The 19317-nt window shown below is 35.5% G+C and overlaps 1 protein-coding gene across 1 annotated transcript; it reads right to left on the bottom strand.

The window, feature by feature from the left end:
• Positions 1 to 255: 255 nt before the first annotated feature.
• tnpo3 (transportin 3) lies at positions 256 to 18721 on the bottom strand. The gene is given in 23 exon segments (NM_201087.1): positions 256 to 1084; positions 3221 to 3313; positions 3832 to 3944; positions 5473 to 5640; positions 5712 to 5868; positions 5981 to 6075; positions 7548 to 7664; positions 7753 to 7893; positions 7976 to 8036; positions 9075 to 9151; positions 9232 to 9323; positions 9487 to 9678; positions 10863 to 11002; positions 11789 to 11880; positions 12044 to 12151; positions 12269 to 12415; positions 12499 to 12637; positions 13492 to 13667; positions 13754 to 13897; positions 14492 to 14648; positions 15331 to 15404; positions 15587 to 15787; positions 18439 to 18721. Coding segments are annotated over 22 exon segments (2772 nt in total). The 5' UTR covers positions 18559 to 18721; the 3' UTR covers positions 256 to 1084; positions 3221 to 3252.
• Between the last annotated feature and the right edge of the window lie 596 nt (positions 18722 to 19317).

The raw sequence follows: 19317 nt of genomic DNA, 5'->3' as shown, positions 1-19317 counted from the left end.
TCAGCAAATTAGACATGGGAGGGGTGACCTGAGGGTTTACGCGTGCAATTTCGCGAAACGCATGATTGTAGGCCCTTCAAAAAACAGACAATGGAGGAAGGTTCGATTTACTCTGTGACTCAGAAAATGAAGCCTGAAGGACCCACGGTAACTTTCTTAAAATGAAAGCTGGTCAAACAGGTTCTGAGAGCTGCAGAGAGACGGTAAATCACTTCTCAAACACACAAGTGCACGTGAAATAAAACGGGAGACAGATTAGTTTGTTCCTCACAACGTTGGTTTTATTTTTGTTCGCACAATTGGTTGCACACGCTGCTCCTAAAACGCAATCTTTGCGATGTGCCGAAAATGTTGAAAGAACAAAGAAAAAAAAAAAGAAAAAAAAAAGCATCTGCCAGTCAGTCCACTCCATAATTTACAGCAAAACCTGTACGGATAAAATCCCAGCCAACTTTAAAAAGATCAAGGGTGACGCGGATTCACCCGAGATTCTCCCTTCGTAAACGTCCCACAGGCGGAGGCTGCTGCTGTGACAATCTTTAGTTTGGTAATCATTTTTATGGCACTGGCAGCAAAGCCATGTCTTCATCTCTAAACAAACGTCCATGAAAATAAATCTCCATTTTGTTTTTAAAAACGTACAAGTCTCTCTTTTTTTAATGATGCATTATGATTTGCAACCAGGCACATCCTTATTTGTCGATTGTTGGATCCCAAGAAATCGGTTCATATTTTGAAATGAGTGTGTGTGAGTGCGTGTGTGTGTGTGTTTTTAATGTCCATTCGATGCCCACCCTCCCTCAAGACGGCAATGTCCCTCTGTTCTCTGTCTGCAGCTGACATCAGTGTGCTCGTAGGGGTGGAAAAGGGAGGAATGGGGGCTGCGCTCTTTTTGACACCCACAAGGCAATTTGCTTTTCCTGAAACCCTGCCGCTCCGAAGCTCCAATCCAAATTGGTCGGCTTTCCCATGGTGCCAAGTCCCACAAATCCTTCATGCAAGAGTTCCCTTTAGTTTCTCAACAGTGGTCATCATGGCTCCCTTTGCCACTTCCTCCAAATGTTAGCAAAACAAAAAATCTGACCTGCGGAGAAAACAAGACACGATTGTATGATGCTGAATCAATCAAATACAGTTCAACAACTTTATATTTACATATAAATAAAGCGCCCAGAATAATGACAATAAACTTCCCTAATTCCACTTTCTTTGGAATCCTATATAATATGCAGATCTGGATTAATGGAGATTACTAGTCTAACAAAATGTAAGAATTGTGTGCAGAGGGTTTCTACAGATTTCAAGTCAAATTTAAGACATTTAAAGACCTTTTTAAGACCATTATGAATGAAATTTTAGACTTTCACAAGGATAAACGCTAAGGATTTTTTCTAATAGCCAGGTTAAAACATAAAAAAATAATAATTTTATTGTAAGGAAGATAATTAAACTTTATGTTTATAAATGGGAATATAAAAAGAGTAAATATATCAACTTTTACTGAGATTGAATTATCAAGATTGGATGGGTGTTGGCCTGATTGGGTAGCTTTACATGGACATTTACATTAATACCCGTTTAAAATGATTAAAGATCTACAAAGCAATATTTCAGTGAATTTAAGACTTTAAGGCCTAAAATGTAAATTTTGAAATTTAGGACATTAAGACCCCACAGATACTCTGGTGAAAATAGAAACATCCCAATGAATGTTTTAGGAGAAAACAAGTCAATGAATGGGGGGGAGGGTGAAAATATTGGATTCGTTCGAGTTGTCATAGGTTGTTATCATTTTTGCAACACTTTATTTATGCCAAAGATGTTAGGTGGGCACACATACATTACCAAATCAATGCTTTTAATTAAACTACTTTTATAGTGATAGCTGCTTTCAAAACACTGCTTCAAGAAGCTTTGAAACCTTTCAGAATCTTCCATTTCGAATCTGTGGTTTTGGAGCATGCATCAAATTTGCAAGTTAATATTTAATGGTTTTGTTCTATAATATTAATGGTAATATTCTAACATTTAATGATTCTCCAGCTGGGGGTGATCTGTGTAATGCCATAAAGGCCAGTGGTAAATTACTGAACCTTTTTTTTTTGCTTTTAAAAGTTTGAAGACATTTGTAAAATGATTTCCCAGTGCTGGGTTGCAGTTGGAAGGGTATCGGTTGCGTTTAACGTATGCCGGAAAAATTAGCAGTTCATTCCGCTGTGGAAAATGAATGAATGCATTTGTAAATTGAAAAGGAATAATAGTTACTAGTCTCTTCTCTTGTTGGCCTGTTCAGCAGAGCCCACCATGCAAAAAAAAAAATCTATATATACGCCTTTAAAATGTGTATTATGCAGACAAGTTTGTAATAACACGTTTTTATTTATTATTTTGACCACCGGGTCTCTCTAGGTGTTTTAAATGCTTCGAAATACATTTTGCAAAGCAACTGGTTCAACTTTTTTGAAACGAAATCTTAATTTCCTCCATCACTATTGTTTCGTCCACATTTACTGATAAAAATGTATAAAAGTCTAGCATTTTCAAATGGAAGGGATACTCATTTATGCTGCGCACTGTGTTTGTATTCACTTTATACATTAAAAATCATTTGAACTAGAGCTGCAGGATATTAGAAAAATCTGATATTGCAATATTTTATTTTTCTGCGATAAGTTTAACAAGATCTAGTTTAAAAAGCACTGTTTGACAGTTTTTCTGGCGAGTCTGAACAGTATTCAGGTACAGAAATGCAATAATCCCAATGCAAAACATGCTTTTCTTATTTTGCTTAGTCTCATTTCTAGTCCAAATATCTAAAAATTCTTAGATCAAGTCAAATAGTTTTGTTTTCAACTTTGGAAATTAGGCAAAATTAAGAGTTTTTCCTTAAAACAAGCTAAATTAAGTCAAATAATCTTGTTTTTGCTCTAAAATGTGAATATTTGGACTAGAAAAATATTGAAAAATAAAGAAAAACTTTTTGGGGGGGGATAAATCGTATACATTTCTATATAAATGCAGTAATTAAATCAATTCTGAAGCTCCTGGTGAACATTATTCAGACTCATCGAGTATCTCGCGATTGGTGATGCACATATTGCGATGTCAATGCCGAAACAGTATATTGTGCAGCCCTAATTTGAATAAACATAGAAAAGACACATTCAATGTTATGCACAATACACTGACAAATTGTTTCATTTTCCTCTCTCTCTCTCACCTGGTCTTGCAGCATCAGCAGGTAGAAGACAGCTATCGGTACAGCCTGGTAAACTCTCTTATGGCCCAACAAACCTGTTTACATTCCTCTGCACTATGGTGACAGATTTACAGAAAGGCAGAAAATTATCATCACATTTCAACAGAACTAAACAACAAGATGGCCTGCTATTTTAAAATCAACTCGCGAGCACGCCATAAGCATGCGCGAGCAATAAATCAGTCATTTTGGCGTGGGTTGGACTTTCCACGCAAGTCTATGACTCATCCTGCACTCACTATAAGAGTTTGTATTTGGCATCTCAGGTCAAGACTTGCAGAGGAACGACATACTTCACCCTCCTGGACGACTGGTTATTGGTGCTTGTTTAGGCTTGTTGTGTAGAGTAAACCACAGAGTAATCTGAACGTGCACTAACTTGCAATAGGCCAAGATACAAATGCTGCCTGTAATCTACACTGATGAGTCCCGTATTACTTTTAATTGTGGACAACAGCTCTTTTAATCATGGCCATTTTGTTTGGGAGTGTAATGTAATTGCGATGAATGCATCCTAATGCGTCTGGTGTGCTTTGAAGAGTCATTGTGACGGCAGGAACAGACGGACTCACCTCGTGACCTGCTTGTGGAAGTCAGTGAGCTGTTTGTGTGTGACGGTGACAGCGCCCCCTGCTGTTTCTTTAGGAAGACCCTTAAGTGTGGTTTCCAGCCAGCGACAAAACGTCTACAAGCACAGGAAAGAACGTGTATGAGCATTTTATAATATCACAGACTCATTTATGACAAAATAATACATATTAAAAAAAATCTACAAATGTATGAAGTGGTTTAAATAGGAATAGTGACAAAAAGGATCAATAAAAAATGGTAAATACAAATAAAATATCATTAAATTAGATTTTAAAAAAAGACAAGAAAAATTCAGGATAATTTTAATATTGCTATGAAAAAATATTTTAATTAAAAAAACTGATGAAATATGTATAATCATATAAACCATTATAAAACTCAATGAAAAACCTCATAAAAAACTAAATCCTTCACATAACTAAATATACAGTACATAAAATAAAGAAAAAATATATTTTTTCATCTTATTCATTTTATTTAAAATATTTATCAAAACTAAATTAATTGATTAAAACAAAAATCAAAAATCTTGAATGTAATAAGTCACTTTATATAAAAACTACCAGATGAAAGTCATAAACAGAAACCTTGTATATACATATTTTGTCATTTTTTTCGTCCATATTTTAATGTCATTCTTCACTCTTTATGTCTTCCTGTGGGTTTCACAAATATTTAAAATCAAAGAAAAATGTATTAAAAATGAACAAAAATGTATCCTACTGCTAAAAATGCTCCAAGTATAGTTCACCCACGGCAAAAAGGTTTAAATGTCCAAGATATTTTAGCCAAAATCGAGCAGCGACATAGCTTTAAGAACTTTTAAGTTTTAAGAAATAAGTTTACAACAAGTGTACAAGATATTTTAGCCAAAAACTGAGCAGTTTCAAGAGGTTTTAAGCCAGGGATGTCAAACTCAGTCCTGGAGGGCCAGTGTGCTGGAGAGTTTAACTACAACCCTAATCACACATCTGAACCAGCTAATCAAGCTCTTACTAGATAAAGGCTGCGTCCAAAACCACCTACTATGTAAATATATTACTCGGTCATTAGAAAAGTACAATCCATACAGTATCAATGGAATTGGACGTACTACATCCATCATTTTGTCATGATCACATGACCTACCCGATGAGTTGCGCCGCTTCACTCCCATTCATGAATTCTCTCGCTGGGGATCATGGGACAGTACATCGTGCATCATGCAAATTTCAGAATCTCACCGGAAATAGCAAGTCATCCGGGTACTTCTTGCATACTGATTTTCAAACTCTGACATACTACTCGGCTCCCATATTGTTATTACCATACCGAATAGTATGGAAGTATGCGATTTTGGACGCAGCCATACTAGATTAACTAGAAACTTTGTTGAAGTAAGTTGAAGCTAAACTCAGCAGGACACTGGCCCTCCAGAACAAAGTTTGGACACCACTGTTTTAAGCTATACGCTTACAACATCTATTAATACATATATAATGAACTTGACTTTTTGCCTCAGGTGCAGCTGTTGTAATAAATGAACAAAACATTCTTGCAACCCTTATTTCTGACAAATAAAAAAAATCGATTTTGAACAAAACCTCCACCTCAGAAGTGATGTTCAAAACATCAGGACATACCGGTCGATCAAAGACCATAATCTCCCAGAGCACCTCGGCTACATCAGGCAGAGTGTACGGTGGCAGACAGAAACAGCAGGTATTGATCAGCTGATTGACCAGCTGCTGGCCGTGCTGCTCCATCGCCTGGCCAATCAGACGCTTCCGCACCTCAAAGTCGTCCTCATGCTGAAAGAGGAGAGCATCGGTTATGTGGTGCAGCGAATGAACAGGCATGAACAGGTTTTTAGGTCACTTACGTCGTTGGTGACGCCGGTGTGAATGAGGTCTCGGATGAACTTCATGACGCTGCAGTTGGCATCTCGGTGATCCAGGGTGGTGGCAGCGATGGCACACTGGATGATGTGGACGATAATACTGCTGCTCAGCAATGTGACTGGACTACGCTGGACAAACCTGAAATGAGAAAATAAGGGATGTGTATTAATGTTGGTGTGGAAGGCTACTAGTTTTACCATGTTTTTCACACATTACTCCTAAAAGACAAACCATAGCAGAAATGTGGTACCTTGTGGCGAGCCTAAAAAGATCGTCCACTGTGTCTGGGTGATTGCGCAGTCCATTAGGCTGCTCTAACAGCTGGAACGTTGGCATACAGAGTGCCTGAAGAAACAAGAGACAAAGCTGCACATCAATAACCATCAATTATAAGCCTAACATGAAAACATTTTATACGCAGTTTTAAAACATGCTCTAAATTGGTTTGATGTAATATTGAAAATAGTTTATACCATTTTTAATGAGTTTAATAAAAAAGCAAGTCAAACATGATTTTTAAATATACTATATATGATCATATTTTTACATATGATATATACATATACTGAATAATAAATCCAAGTGTTTCAGTTTCTGAAAAAGAAAAAACTCAAATAATATTCTATCATCATCCAGCAAAACTGAGTATTATTATATTATATTAGAAATCTGACTTTCCGTTATTAAAACATATGAATGACTAAATAATAATACAGAATTTAATTGTATTTCAAATAACTGAAAAAGTGCTAAAAAATGGGTAAAACCTAATGGTTTGATGAACAGAGCAAAGAATAAAAAATTAAAATGACATAAATAATAAATATTTTGGGGCTGCACTGTGATCTTTAAATAGTGAATGATATTACTGTTCTGAATATTACAGAGAAGACTTTGTTACATAAACTTATATTACACTGAATGGCATATTAATGGGTGTCTGTAAAAAAAAACAAGCCTAAAGACTAACAAAAAAATTTTAATTAAAAAAAATATTAAATGGGGTGGCTAATATGTAATCAACTTTGTTACATCACTGGCTACAATCCACCTCTTTTTATGCACATTTTGGATATGTGAATAAAAAAACAACAACTGATGCAAACGCCAAGATGCGCATAAATTTTGAAAATGTGCTAAAAACATATGCACATAACAGAGTACGATAAACTCTTTATTCGATAAGAAAAGATGCACATAAACTAAGATAGAAAAACTTTTACGAATAAATTCCAGTATGTGCATTAAAAAAAAAACAAGTAAGGTGATTTTGTTACAAGAGATCATGTGATGATAAAAATATGTGCAAAAGGACAAACCAGCAGGCTGAGCACACTGTAAAACATCTGAAATTTTGTTTTGGTCATTTTAAAACACCTTAACCATTGCAGTATTAGTGTTATTATATTATTAATAGCCTCCAGAATCAAGAGCATCTGTGCTCTGCGTCTCACGCCCTCAAATGCCACCACACGTTCACTGCGTGTTAGGATTGCCTTCTGATGCACAAGTCATTTAATAAAAGAAAAGATTCATGCAGCTTCTCCTAGCGCAGCAAATGCTGTTCCGATATTTAGTAATGATTTTGTTCGCTTTGACTGGTTGGATGGAAACGCTCCTTTATTTGCGATAATCCAGTTTTGTGCATATTGTCCATAAAATAGATTTCCTCCATGTTGGTTTTGCACCAATTTAGTAATTTAGTGCACAAATATTGGATTTAATGTTGATCGGACCAAGAAAAAAATCTAGCTACAGTCTGGCTACATGACTACAGGTTGTTAGGCTGAATTCTGTTGCTATATGTGATATGTTACCTGTAGCATATCCAACAGGCCTTGTCTGCATCCTTCCTCCATGCCATACTCATCCACCAGAATGCTGCCCAGGTACAGGAAACAGGAGTGAGGGTACAGCTGGTACACACTCACCATCTGAAACAAAATACAAATACATTTTTAAAACATAAATCACTTATATAATACAGAAAAACAGACTTAAAAAAGTCTGTTCAAGACACACCTGAGTAACCAGTGGTTGCAGTAAAGAAGCAGAGCCTTTGCCAACACAACGCACTGCAAATCTCAGGCAGCGACAGCAGCGCTCCACTATCCGGTTATCACTCTGGTGAGCGTTTAGCGTCTCTGACAACACAGGCCAGATCTACAGCAAAACACAGATTATTTAAAATAAATAAAGCAAAAAATAAGATAAGCTGGGTCAGTCACTGCATTGGTAAACATACCTCTTGGATGACTTTCTGGCAGGGATGTGTCTGCCCATTTTCTACTATAGGATTTGTGTGTCTAATGGAGAGGGGGGAAAAGTCAACCATTAGAGAAAAAAATAAAATGACATTTCATAAAAGAAACAAAAATGCATGAACAGAAAGCTTCATTTTTGTGTGTTTACTGGGAAATAGGATTAAAATGTCCTATCCATCCACGATTTGATTGGATTACTAAATATTAGAATTGTCCTGCCATGTGAGCTTAAACACACCTGCAGAAAACTGAAAGTACAAACTATATATATATATATATATATATACATATATATATATATATATATATATACATATATATATATATATATATATATATATATATATATATATATATATATATATATATATATATATAAAACTATATATCTATGTGTGTTATTTTAAACTGATATATACATATATATCAGTTTAAAAAGACACATTATGTACATAATTAGATTACAATATTCTAAAAATCCATTTAAAACACTTACAAAATATCATCTTGGACTGTAATGTTTTGTCTGGCAGAACAGTTAAAACACATATGCAGAAAAAATGTCTGCATATGTATACATTAATGCTATCCTTTATTATGTTTTACTTATAATTCATTTACTTTCTATACTTTGAATTATGATGTTCTTAACCTTTAAATCTTTATTCTTTTTAAAAAAACAAACGTTATTATTAATTATGAAGCAGTAATTTGCAAAACTGAGCCATAATTAGCTAAAACTAACATTTTCTAAAAAAACAAAGAACGTTAGTCTGCTTTAAATATGTTAGCTTCTATGGCTATTTTTGTGTCAAAAGAAATTTAAATAAATGAAAGTTAATAAATAAATAATTAAAATCCAAAACGAACCATGATGTTATGGTAATTGTAAAAAAAATATACATCATAAAAGTACTGATCACCTTTTCGAAATGACTTTAAAATTCTTAAATATGTCAAGCAGGGGGACAAAAAATACAGTTTTTTCACAGGATTAGAAATATTCACCATCCAATGAAACATATTAAGACAATGTATTCGCAGTGTAAAGTGGACTGGTAGTAACACTGGGATCCTAACCTGAAGATAACAGCCAGTCTGTCCAGCCATACAGTAGGGTCTGACGACTTCCCACTACTGGAGTCCTGAGCCAGCAGCTGCACACCAAAACAACACATTATTTTCCAGCATTAAACACCCAGAGAGTCATACAGTCCACAGACAGCATATATCTAACCTTCTTAAGTGCCATGACTTGAACTGCGCACAGATCGTTCAGACACTCCGCAATCTTCTCCAGCGGGAGACGGGCCAAAACCAGCGCTGTACCTAAGTAAACCAATCACACCTCTTAAACCAAACCAGCCATACAACAAGGGCATGACTAAGAACAACAGAAAAGGGTCAAGCGCTAGAGGAGAAGTGTGTACCTTCTGCAAACCGCAGAATAGTGAAGGGGAAAAGTAACTTTTTAAAGACCCTTTCCTGATACCTTTGAGCAAGCCAACGGCGGCGTCTGTTGACAGGGCAAATGAGTCGAGAGAGCGGGCGATGTCCAGCAGGCCCTGGAAGTGCTGCGCCATGTGGTCTCGACACACCGAGCAGATGTTATGGATGGCTTTAGCTGCCGCAGAGGCCAACGGCTTTTCCCGTAAACCCTTCATCAGGAAGTTCAAAACAGTATCTGCAAACCCAAAACAGACATTATGAGTATATATAGTAATCAACATTTGAAGTAAATCATCACATTTGATGAAAGTTGTTCTTAAACTATTAAACAACACCCATTCTTGACCTAGGACAATTTTGAAAAACATTTTTGACTCACTTTGGATGTTGACTACTGTAGATGAGGCTAATCATCACAATACGATTATCTCTCAAAATGATTTTGAGATTATCATCTCAAAATGATGTTTGATAAATGCTCAATTTAATGTTTATACGTCAACAAACTGGAGATTTAGGTTTGTTTACATGCAGAGAGAGGAAGATAGAGAGATAGCTATCAGCTTCTCTGGCTATTTCATGACAAATCCAGATCAAATTTACAACTTTGTATGAAAATCCTTTTTCTTTGATAATACAAATAAATAAAATAAATAAATAAAAATAGGGTATTCCACAAGTATTTGTTTTTGTTTACATGCGGATAGGTCTTGAATCGATCATGCGACCAGCAACAGAGAGCAGCTTGCATTTAATTAATACAACAGAAATGTCTGTGTGATATAGTTTAAGGCCTGATGAAACAGTGCTGATTTTTTTAAATAACATTGTAAAACATTACAAAACTGCTGCATGGTAATGTAGCAGGATTTGGAAATATACATATTAACTTTTTTTTTAATTGTTAATTGTTTGTGCATTCGGATTTCTACTTAATATATTCAGACTAGATTATGAAAAACATATTTTAGCATGGTAATAATGAGGTGCTATTCGTGTGATTTTACCTATAACTATAATCATCTAAATGTATGATTTTTATGGCTTACATTGTTTTTAATGCTCAAAAAATTTAAGCTGGAACATTAAACATAATTGTTAAAGATGTTTTTGCTTTACTGAACAGAAAAAGCATTGTATCCTCAATGTTAAGAAACTAAATCTTAACCTATTATTTTATTATCTTAACCGTAACCTATTATTTATGTCTTGAATACCTTTAAAAAAAAGATTATTTGAAATATTATCTGCCTCAAAACTTGAAAGAAACAGAGTTTTGAAATGTATGCAATAATTATCAATATAGACCGATATAAAACTTTTATTGTTATTTTCTTTTATTGTAATGTCACCAAGTATAGAGAGAAAGAGAAACCAAGCAAAATAAATCCAGGTGATAAAAGAGCTTGTGACAGTCACCTAACATGGAAGGGTTGCGGTCGATCACTTCGCTCATCTCTCCGACCAGCTCAATACTGGTGTAGCGAACGGCAAGGTGAACCGTCTCAGGAAGCAACACTATTTGCTCCAGCACCTCCATTAAGGTGGGATTATTCTCACTAGAAACCAGCAGAGGGACACATTTTAGCATGACAAACAGATTGAAAACCTGTTCTACATTTCACAAAATACCTTCAAAGAAAAAATCTTATTTACTGAAACCTCCATTAAGTTCATGTTTTTTTTTTTTTTTTTTTGCAAAAGTCCTACAAAAAACAAGGTCAAGAAGCATTTTTTCTAATATGTTTTCGTGAAGGGCTGCATGCTAAAGCATTTAACATGAGCAGTGTGCTCTGATTGACAAAAATGGTTTTCAAGGTCGTGATTCATTTAAAATAGAAACAAAAAGCAAACTGTTGAGACGTTATTTTTAATAAAATATAGAAAAAATTAAGCCAATCATAAAGGTTTACTTTATATAGAAAATACTATCTATCTTCCAATCCATTCTAACTTCTATGGCTCAGAGTTTACAGAACATATTGACTGATAAAAAACTAAAAATATATAAGATTTAATGAAGAACTGTTTAATTCAGAGTCTAGACAAGTTTTAAATCTGAATATTCAAAACTCAAAAATAATAAAGTATATTTTATCGTTTTCAATGCCATATCAGCACATTTAATAAATAAAAATACAAAGAAAAATTAAGTATAACATAAAAAAATTCCTCATTAGAAGATTACTTTAAAAAAAATAGAACAATATGATTCTAAAATGTATAACCTGCAATTGCATGACTAAAATGTTATTGTTTGAGGATTGTAGATTCCACTCGCATACATTAATGTTACAAATATTAAAATCAAAAACTGTTGAGTCAGAATTTTGCATGATACTCACGGATCAACATTCTTAGCGATGGAAGCCATGATGAACAGAACAGCCTCAGTTACTTCCCATGGGGGGTTTCCCTCCCTCAAAGTTGAATACAGCTGACCAGAAAATAACAACGATTAAAAAAAAAAGAAAAACAGCTGAATAATACCTTTAATTTCTCAATAAATGATCCTAAATTATTAAATCACATTTCAAGGATTTTACCTCAATTCACTTTCACTTCATGTTTCAATTCCAGAAATTCTCTATAAATCCTACCTGTGCAAAGCACTCCATAGAGCCAACTAAGAAAATCACATCTTTAACAAGATCAGATACTCTCATCCTAAACTCTCCAAAATCATCGGTGTCCTCTGGAACTCCTTCCTGTACGGCCAAAAAAAATTTTAAAAACCTATAAATATCATTCCTCATACATGTGTCTCCCACAAAAGCAATAAGCACTCAATTTAGTTGTCAAGAAAAAGATGAAAGAATCCTCACGTGATCTGGGTCGAGTTGGCAGTGGCGGGCAAGACTGTGCAGTAATCTCTGAATGTATGGCCTAAAAACATTATGGAGTGCCGGATCGTTGATTTTATAAAGATGCTCTCCCAGACGGTACCAGAAGTTAAACGAGATCTCAACCACCTGATGAAGGACAGACATGCATTACTCCCTTTACATTGCAAACCTCTGAACATGTTTAAATGCGTTTGATCCTTCACACTCACCTCATACTGGGGATGTCCTGCACAAATAAGCAGCAACTCTAGTGTGCGCAGATCTCCCATGCCCTGTCCTGGTGTCCTTACCGTCATCTCCAAAAACGTCTCGCACAATTCAGTAAAGATTCGGCAATAATTTAGCACCCTGTTACGAAAAAAGCAAGACAGAATAGGGAAATAAATAAAAAGAAAATTAGGATTTCCACTATAAAAACCAAATATAAAATACCCTGAATATTACCGAGTAAAAACCGAATTTCCATGAAAATCTAATAAACAAATAAAAACATATTTTGAACTGGTTTTAGCTTTTATATCATTTTGCAGGACTTTAGTAGCCAACACGTGAAAAATGGATAATTTACCTCAGAATATGAGAAACATCTAAGGTACTTACTGTTTGCCTCTCTCTTATTTGATAGTTTAACAGTATTTTTACAAACTTTACATTTAGTCTTCTACATTTTAGCACACAAAGATCTTAAAATGCATATTATCCTAACCTTTACCCTAATTAACATGTACAGCCTGGTCAATGCCTTTGTTTAAGTCAGGGGTGTCCAAACTCGGTCCTGGAGGGCCAGCGTCCTACAGATTTTTGCTCCAACTTGCCTCAACATACCTGCAAGGATGTTTCTAGAAAGCTTAGTAAGAGCTTGATTAGCTAGCCCAGGTGATGGATTTGGATTTGGAACTAAACTTTGCAGGACACTGGCCATCCAGGACAAAGTTTGGACACCCCTGACCCTAAGTGATTGCTAGTAGATGATAAAATGGAGCTGAAAATAGCATTTTGATAGATATTTTGATGAATGGAAACTAACATTTACTCAAAAATAAAACAACAAACAAAAACTCCCGATATTCCATGACTAAAATAAATTATAAATAAAATACCTAAAAATTCCCTGACTTCCAACGTCTGGAATATACCTTTTCCAGAATATTACAGAAATTCGATGAACCCTTTATATTATTCACAAGCAGAGCCATACATACTTGTCGAGGTCTTCTCGGGCCACGGCCATGTGGTAGGCTGTTTCTAAAGTAAGGACTCCCTGGAAGAGCTGCATGGCCAGCGGCAGGTGAATGGCCACATTCTCGATTGCATACAATGCTGAGCATACGCAGTCTGATGCTGCCTCATGCAGGTTTGTAGACGTCTCATCCCTCTGCTTCAATGACGAGTGGGGAAAAAACATTTTTAAAATAAAAGTAAGAAAAAGTGGGAAAATAAAGTGACTATCTGACTCCATCTTACCAGCACTTGGAAGAGAATCATCAGCAGTTGATTGTTTGCCATGAAATTGTTGTCCAGCACTCCTAAATTAAACCAGCTCCCCAAACATCGGAACACCTTGATGAGCATCTTCTCGTCGTGGCCAGACTTCTCCGCACACGTCACCTGATCACAGAGATAAGTGAAATACCCACAGTCAGATCACAGTCAACTCATTTAAATGAATGTTCATACACCATATAACCGCAGATATGATTTGCATGAAGAGAATGAGAGAATAGAACAGAGGAGAAGTGCAAGCAAAATAACAGCAACAACTGATGAGGACACACACAGAGATATGAACCATCATAAAAACTATGCCTCGGTTAACAAAGATGTCCAAATTTAAAAACTGTCCAGTGATAGTTTTCAAGGTGTAAGTTATAACTTGACTTGGCAGAACACTAAAATGCAGATTAATATACCGCAAATATAATTAAAACGCTTGTCCCAAAGTACATAAACGAAAACAAAAAGACTACATACATATTTTCACACAAAATACTGCTATAAAAAATACATTTACCAATTAAAAAAAAAAGTTACATATTAATAGTCCTTGCAAATTACTGATAGCAAAACTGGAGTATGATGATGATGACGGTATGAGAAAGATTCACATCTTTTGTATTAAATGTCATGGCTTTTACGTGTAAGAACTAATTATTGTGTAAAATCCAACAGTGTTAACAGTTTTGTGTAAAGGAGAACCCGCACCAGAAGAGTGACCACTGTGGTAGAGTAATAGGCCAGATCCTCAATAATCTCTGTCCGTCTGTTGGCTCCAATCCTCAGAGAGCGACTATGTACCTCCTCCGGCAGCACTGTGAGTATCTCAATCAGGAAAGTCATGGAGGATACATCGTTACTGTATCTGAAAGAATAAATGTTTTATTTTTTTTATTGGTTGTGCAAAGTGTTAAAAGGAAAACATCTATACACAGAAATAGCAGTCTTCATATATAAAATCACCTTTTTCAAAATTAATATTTACAGAGTGTAGTCCATATGGCAATACTTTTGACTTACTAAAAGCGCTGTGCAATTAATCGATTTTCACAAAAATAATCAAAATAGATTATTATTGTGTCATATCCCACCTCCTTTCCAGCAGTACGCATGTTGCTCATTTTCACATTGAAATCTGTGAAATAATGTAACGTGACTGTTGCAGCATGAGTCATGCTTCATTTATTGTTGGGTTTTCGATTCATTTATGTTTTGAAAAAAAAAAGAGAGCTTGTGCTGTTGTGTGTGTGTGTGCGCTCAGCCTCATAGACGAGCAGAACACACACACACCCCATCTTAAAGTGATTATGATATTTCCCATAATCAGTATCCCCACTTACTAATAAGAAAAATATGCCAAATTCCATACCATTGTTCAGTATGTAGTAAATGCCATTGGTATGATTAGATCTGTCCATAACTCAGAAATCATGTGCATTAATTATTTATGGTAGTCCAGTTAACCTTAATTCCAAATCACATTAATAGTGTGACACCATAACACCATTGTAGGTCATAACCAGGGAGAAAATAAGGAGGATTCTTACTTTTCTATGAGGGTGTGAACGCAGCCTTTCCACGAGGCCATCTGAAGAGCCAGATCTGCGATTGCCAATGCGAGCTGGGTGAGAGAGAGAGAGAGAGAACCACATTAGAATACCAGCGCCACATTCTTAACAGTTCTCAATATGTAGCAGTGCAGTGTGTGGTGGAGATGGACTGTCCCCGTCAACCCCCCACACTGCATGTCCGATAATTTCCGATCATGACTGGCACAGATTTTCAAAAGTAGGTAGGACGTACCTGTGTGACGATGATGGGAGAAAGGTCTTTGAGGTTCTGGATGTGAGATAAGAGTGAATCTCTCAGTGCAGTGTGAGAATCTGGGGGAAGCTCGTAGAACGACGTCTGGATCTTCATCTTCATCGTCTGGGCTGCGAAGTAACAAGACTCGATGTCCTGTTTCAGCTGCAGGAGCTGATCGGAGATTTCCCACGCGTACATCTGGATAGATTTTTTAAAAAAAAAGGAAACATTTGTCACCACTTTGTAAAGCAGAATTTTTTAAATATTTCAAAATGGCTCAATGACATTTAAAGTGTTTGTTTATTTACCCTAAAGGGCTTATTTAATTTAATCAAAAGAAATGGGCATTATTTCACTAGCTATCACTCTATCAGACACTGAATATCAACTTGGCCCAGAGCTAATTTGCATAATCAAAGGTAAAAATAAACACTACACCATGAGATGCGTCACACCAGGATAAATATTATACATGCAAATAGATAGAAGGAACATGTTGTGTGTAACATATCATTGAAGTCTAAAGGGATAGAATGCTCATCATATATATGAGAAATGAGATGAGCTAGAGAATGTGAAGTAATACTTTGAAACCATTCAGCCAATATATATTTTCTAAAACAGAAAGTATGACTTGACGAGTATCTCAATTTGAAGATAATGCAAATATTAAACAGTCCTGAAAAATAGAATGACTTTTCTTTTAAATACACTCAAACTTCTAGAACTGGTTTGACTTTTTATCTACTTCAGCAATAATTGGCTTGTCTTTAAATAGTCACTATGTTTAAGTTTGTGGTACAAGGTGTTCAACAGTTTAACTTGAGCATTCAGTTTTCTATGCTCGAATATATAAATCAAACTATCAAAATAGGTGGATCATAAGTCGATTATGTCTGAGCGTATATATTTAGTACAATAAAAAGTACAAATATTTTAGTGAAACAAGGAACTACCTATTTTAATAGCCACGTAAATTAGGGCTGCACAATATATCGTTTCAGCATTGATATCACAATGTATACATCCGCAATAGTCACATCGCAAAAATATGTAATGTAATCTTTATACTTGCATCCAAAACCATAAAGCACGCACTGTTTATTCAACGTTTATCTTTGCTTTATTGCATATGCTTGCAGTTTGTTTATTACATTTTACGCATGATTGACTGCCCTGCAGAATCATCCCAATCACTTAAAATTAACACTTTGGGGACCAATTTGTCATTATTAATTATTAGCAAGCATGTTATTAAAATATTGGCTGCTTATTAGGACTTATAAATTGCATGATCGGCATAATCTCATTCTACATCCCTAACGCAATAGCTAAATTACCTTAATATCTATTTAGGAGCAAATTAGGAGATTATTGAAACCAAAGTCATAGGTAATGGGTTGCCAGTAGCGAGAATTGAACCTTAAAATAAATTGAGACTATAAATCTTTTGCAAATAGTGCTATTTAACCATTTGGTGAAGTCATTTAGGTATAGTAGATCGCAATACATATTGTAGATAAATAAAATATTTGAAAAATCCCGTTTTTTCAATATCGTGCACCCCTAATGTAAATAGTGCCAGAGAACTAATTTTTTTAAAATCTGATAAGACACTGATATGACTATTTTTAGATGCAAGCATTTGTTCTTATCTTACAACTCTTCTTGGTAGATCAGCATGTGTGAAGAGCAGTGTCATTGAACTTAAGTGCCAAAATAACAGAGCAATTAATACGATTCACAATATATACTGTACTTCTGCAAAGTAAAAAAAAAAAAGCAGCAAGCCTTGCTAAATCTCACCCACTGGTTTGTAAACTTCTCACTTTCCTTATTAAGCTAGCAGTTTCCTGCAGCAAAACTTTGTGACTAACCAGTAAAGCAAAGAGCAAAATAGCAAACTTATAGTGTTAAACGATGCAAAGAGGCAGCGTAAAATCAGATTCAATAAAACTGCACTATTTATTTTACAATGGAGTCATTCAGTGTCAAATCAAGGAAATTTCAGGAAAATTAATTAATTCTCAACACAGGGAAACATTAAGAGCACAGAGTAATGGATATATATTGGGAAAACTCTCATCATGACCCTAATTCTCTAAATACTTGACTGCTTCGTAAAATACATCTATAATGTGCAAATGTCTTTTTTTTTTGTCTTTCCTCATAAAATATTTTAAAATAACAACTGAGGAGATGTGGTTAATGTATTATTTATATGTATATTGTAACTCCCAACATAAATATTTAAACTTTGTCTTAAACTATGTCCAAAAATATTCTTGGATATAAAGTTCAGACAGTTTTAATTCAATCTACCCCGGTGGTTAACTCAGCCTTTTTTGAAACATGATAGCTTGTTTCCATCTGGCCTTGGAGATAAAACCATATTGCACTAAAAAAATCCCAACTACTAGTTAGTCAAAGCAGTTAACAAGGTAGTCAAGCTGGTTTCTGAAACATGGTCAACTAGCTAATGCTTAGCTAACGTTACAAACTAGCTGCCATGTTTCAAAACACACCAGCTTGCTAACAGGGAAGTCTGTATTATAGTCATGTTTACACGGAGTATTTCCGCTCAAATTGCTGCTTAAATCCAGCAAATAACGCAATAATAAAGCCATCAAATCTTATACAAGCTGGAAGGATTTAGCAATGGATACAAATAAACCTCCACAACAGTCCAAACACATGTGACCACTTCCACTTCTCAACCCAGCTGCTGTTGATGGTTTAAATAGCGTCACAGCGGCCTTATCTGACTTTTCCTTTAATACATTGATATTTTTAAACGTTTCTAAATGAGTGATAGTGTTATGGCGCAGTAGGCCCGCTCATAAACGCACCGATCTCTGCAGCTCTCCTAGCCAGACCGAGGCGCGCTCCTTGCCGGCAGGGTCCGGGTCGTGATACAGCGCCTGCACGGCCTGGTAAACCAGCGGCAGGGTGGGTTTCCCGCCTTCCATGGTGCTCTTCTGCTTCTAGAGGGTGTAGATATGGGGTAAATGACACTGCTTGCGCTTCTCGGGAGGTTACTGACGCGCAGGTTGACTATTTATTCGGCCCTCGCGTTCTCCGATCTGGCCGCCATCTCAAGCAAGACACAGGGCGTTCCTGTCAAACAAGTCCGTGTGGAAACTACGGCACGGGAACTATAATGAGTCCGGACCACAGCGGTTTTATGTTAATAGCGCGACATTCGGACAACTCGCAGAAATATGTCAACATTTAAAAAATAACTTTCTAAGAGTTAAATGTGTTTTGCGGTTTGTGAGTTCAGTGTAATGCGAGGTATATATTTTTGGGAATAATTTCGTTGGAGACACACCCACTGAGGGTCATTCCCATGAAACGGTGACGGAGCCATTTGTGTTTCGTTTGGGAATCGTAAAGGAATCGATTCTTGTCCGACACATCTTTACGATTCAGAAGCATTCGTTTCAAGGAAGAAATACTTTCTGAACTTACTGTATTAACTAGCAATCTGTTGTTAAATTAAGTATTCAATTCTAATAAATCAAAAGAGAAATTTATTGTACAAATACTGTTACCCAACATGAATAAAATGTAGATAATTAGAGATAATTAGCCACTATATATACTTTTATAAACACACACAAAACACAAGAGGTGTTTTACTTATATCAATTTATTTATTCGATAAAATACCACTGATTTTTTACAACATACATATAATATTGACACTTTAAATTAACATTAATGTG

Source organism: Danio rerio, chromosome 4 (assembly GCF_049306965.1).
Source record: "Danio rerio strain Tuebingen ecotype United States chromosome 4, GRCz12tu, whole genome shotgun sequence".
NCBI lineage: Eukaryota > Metazoa > Chordata > Actinopteri > Cypriniformes > Danionidae > Danio > Danio rerio.
The sequence above is the reverse complement of the archived record's forward strand: the minus strand, read 5'-3'. Positions and strand labels throughout refer to the sequence as shown.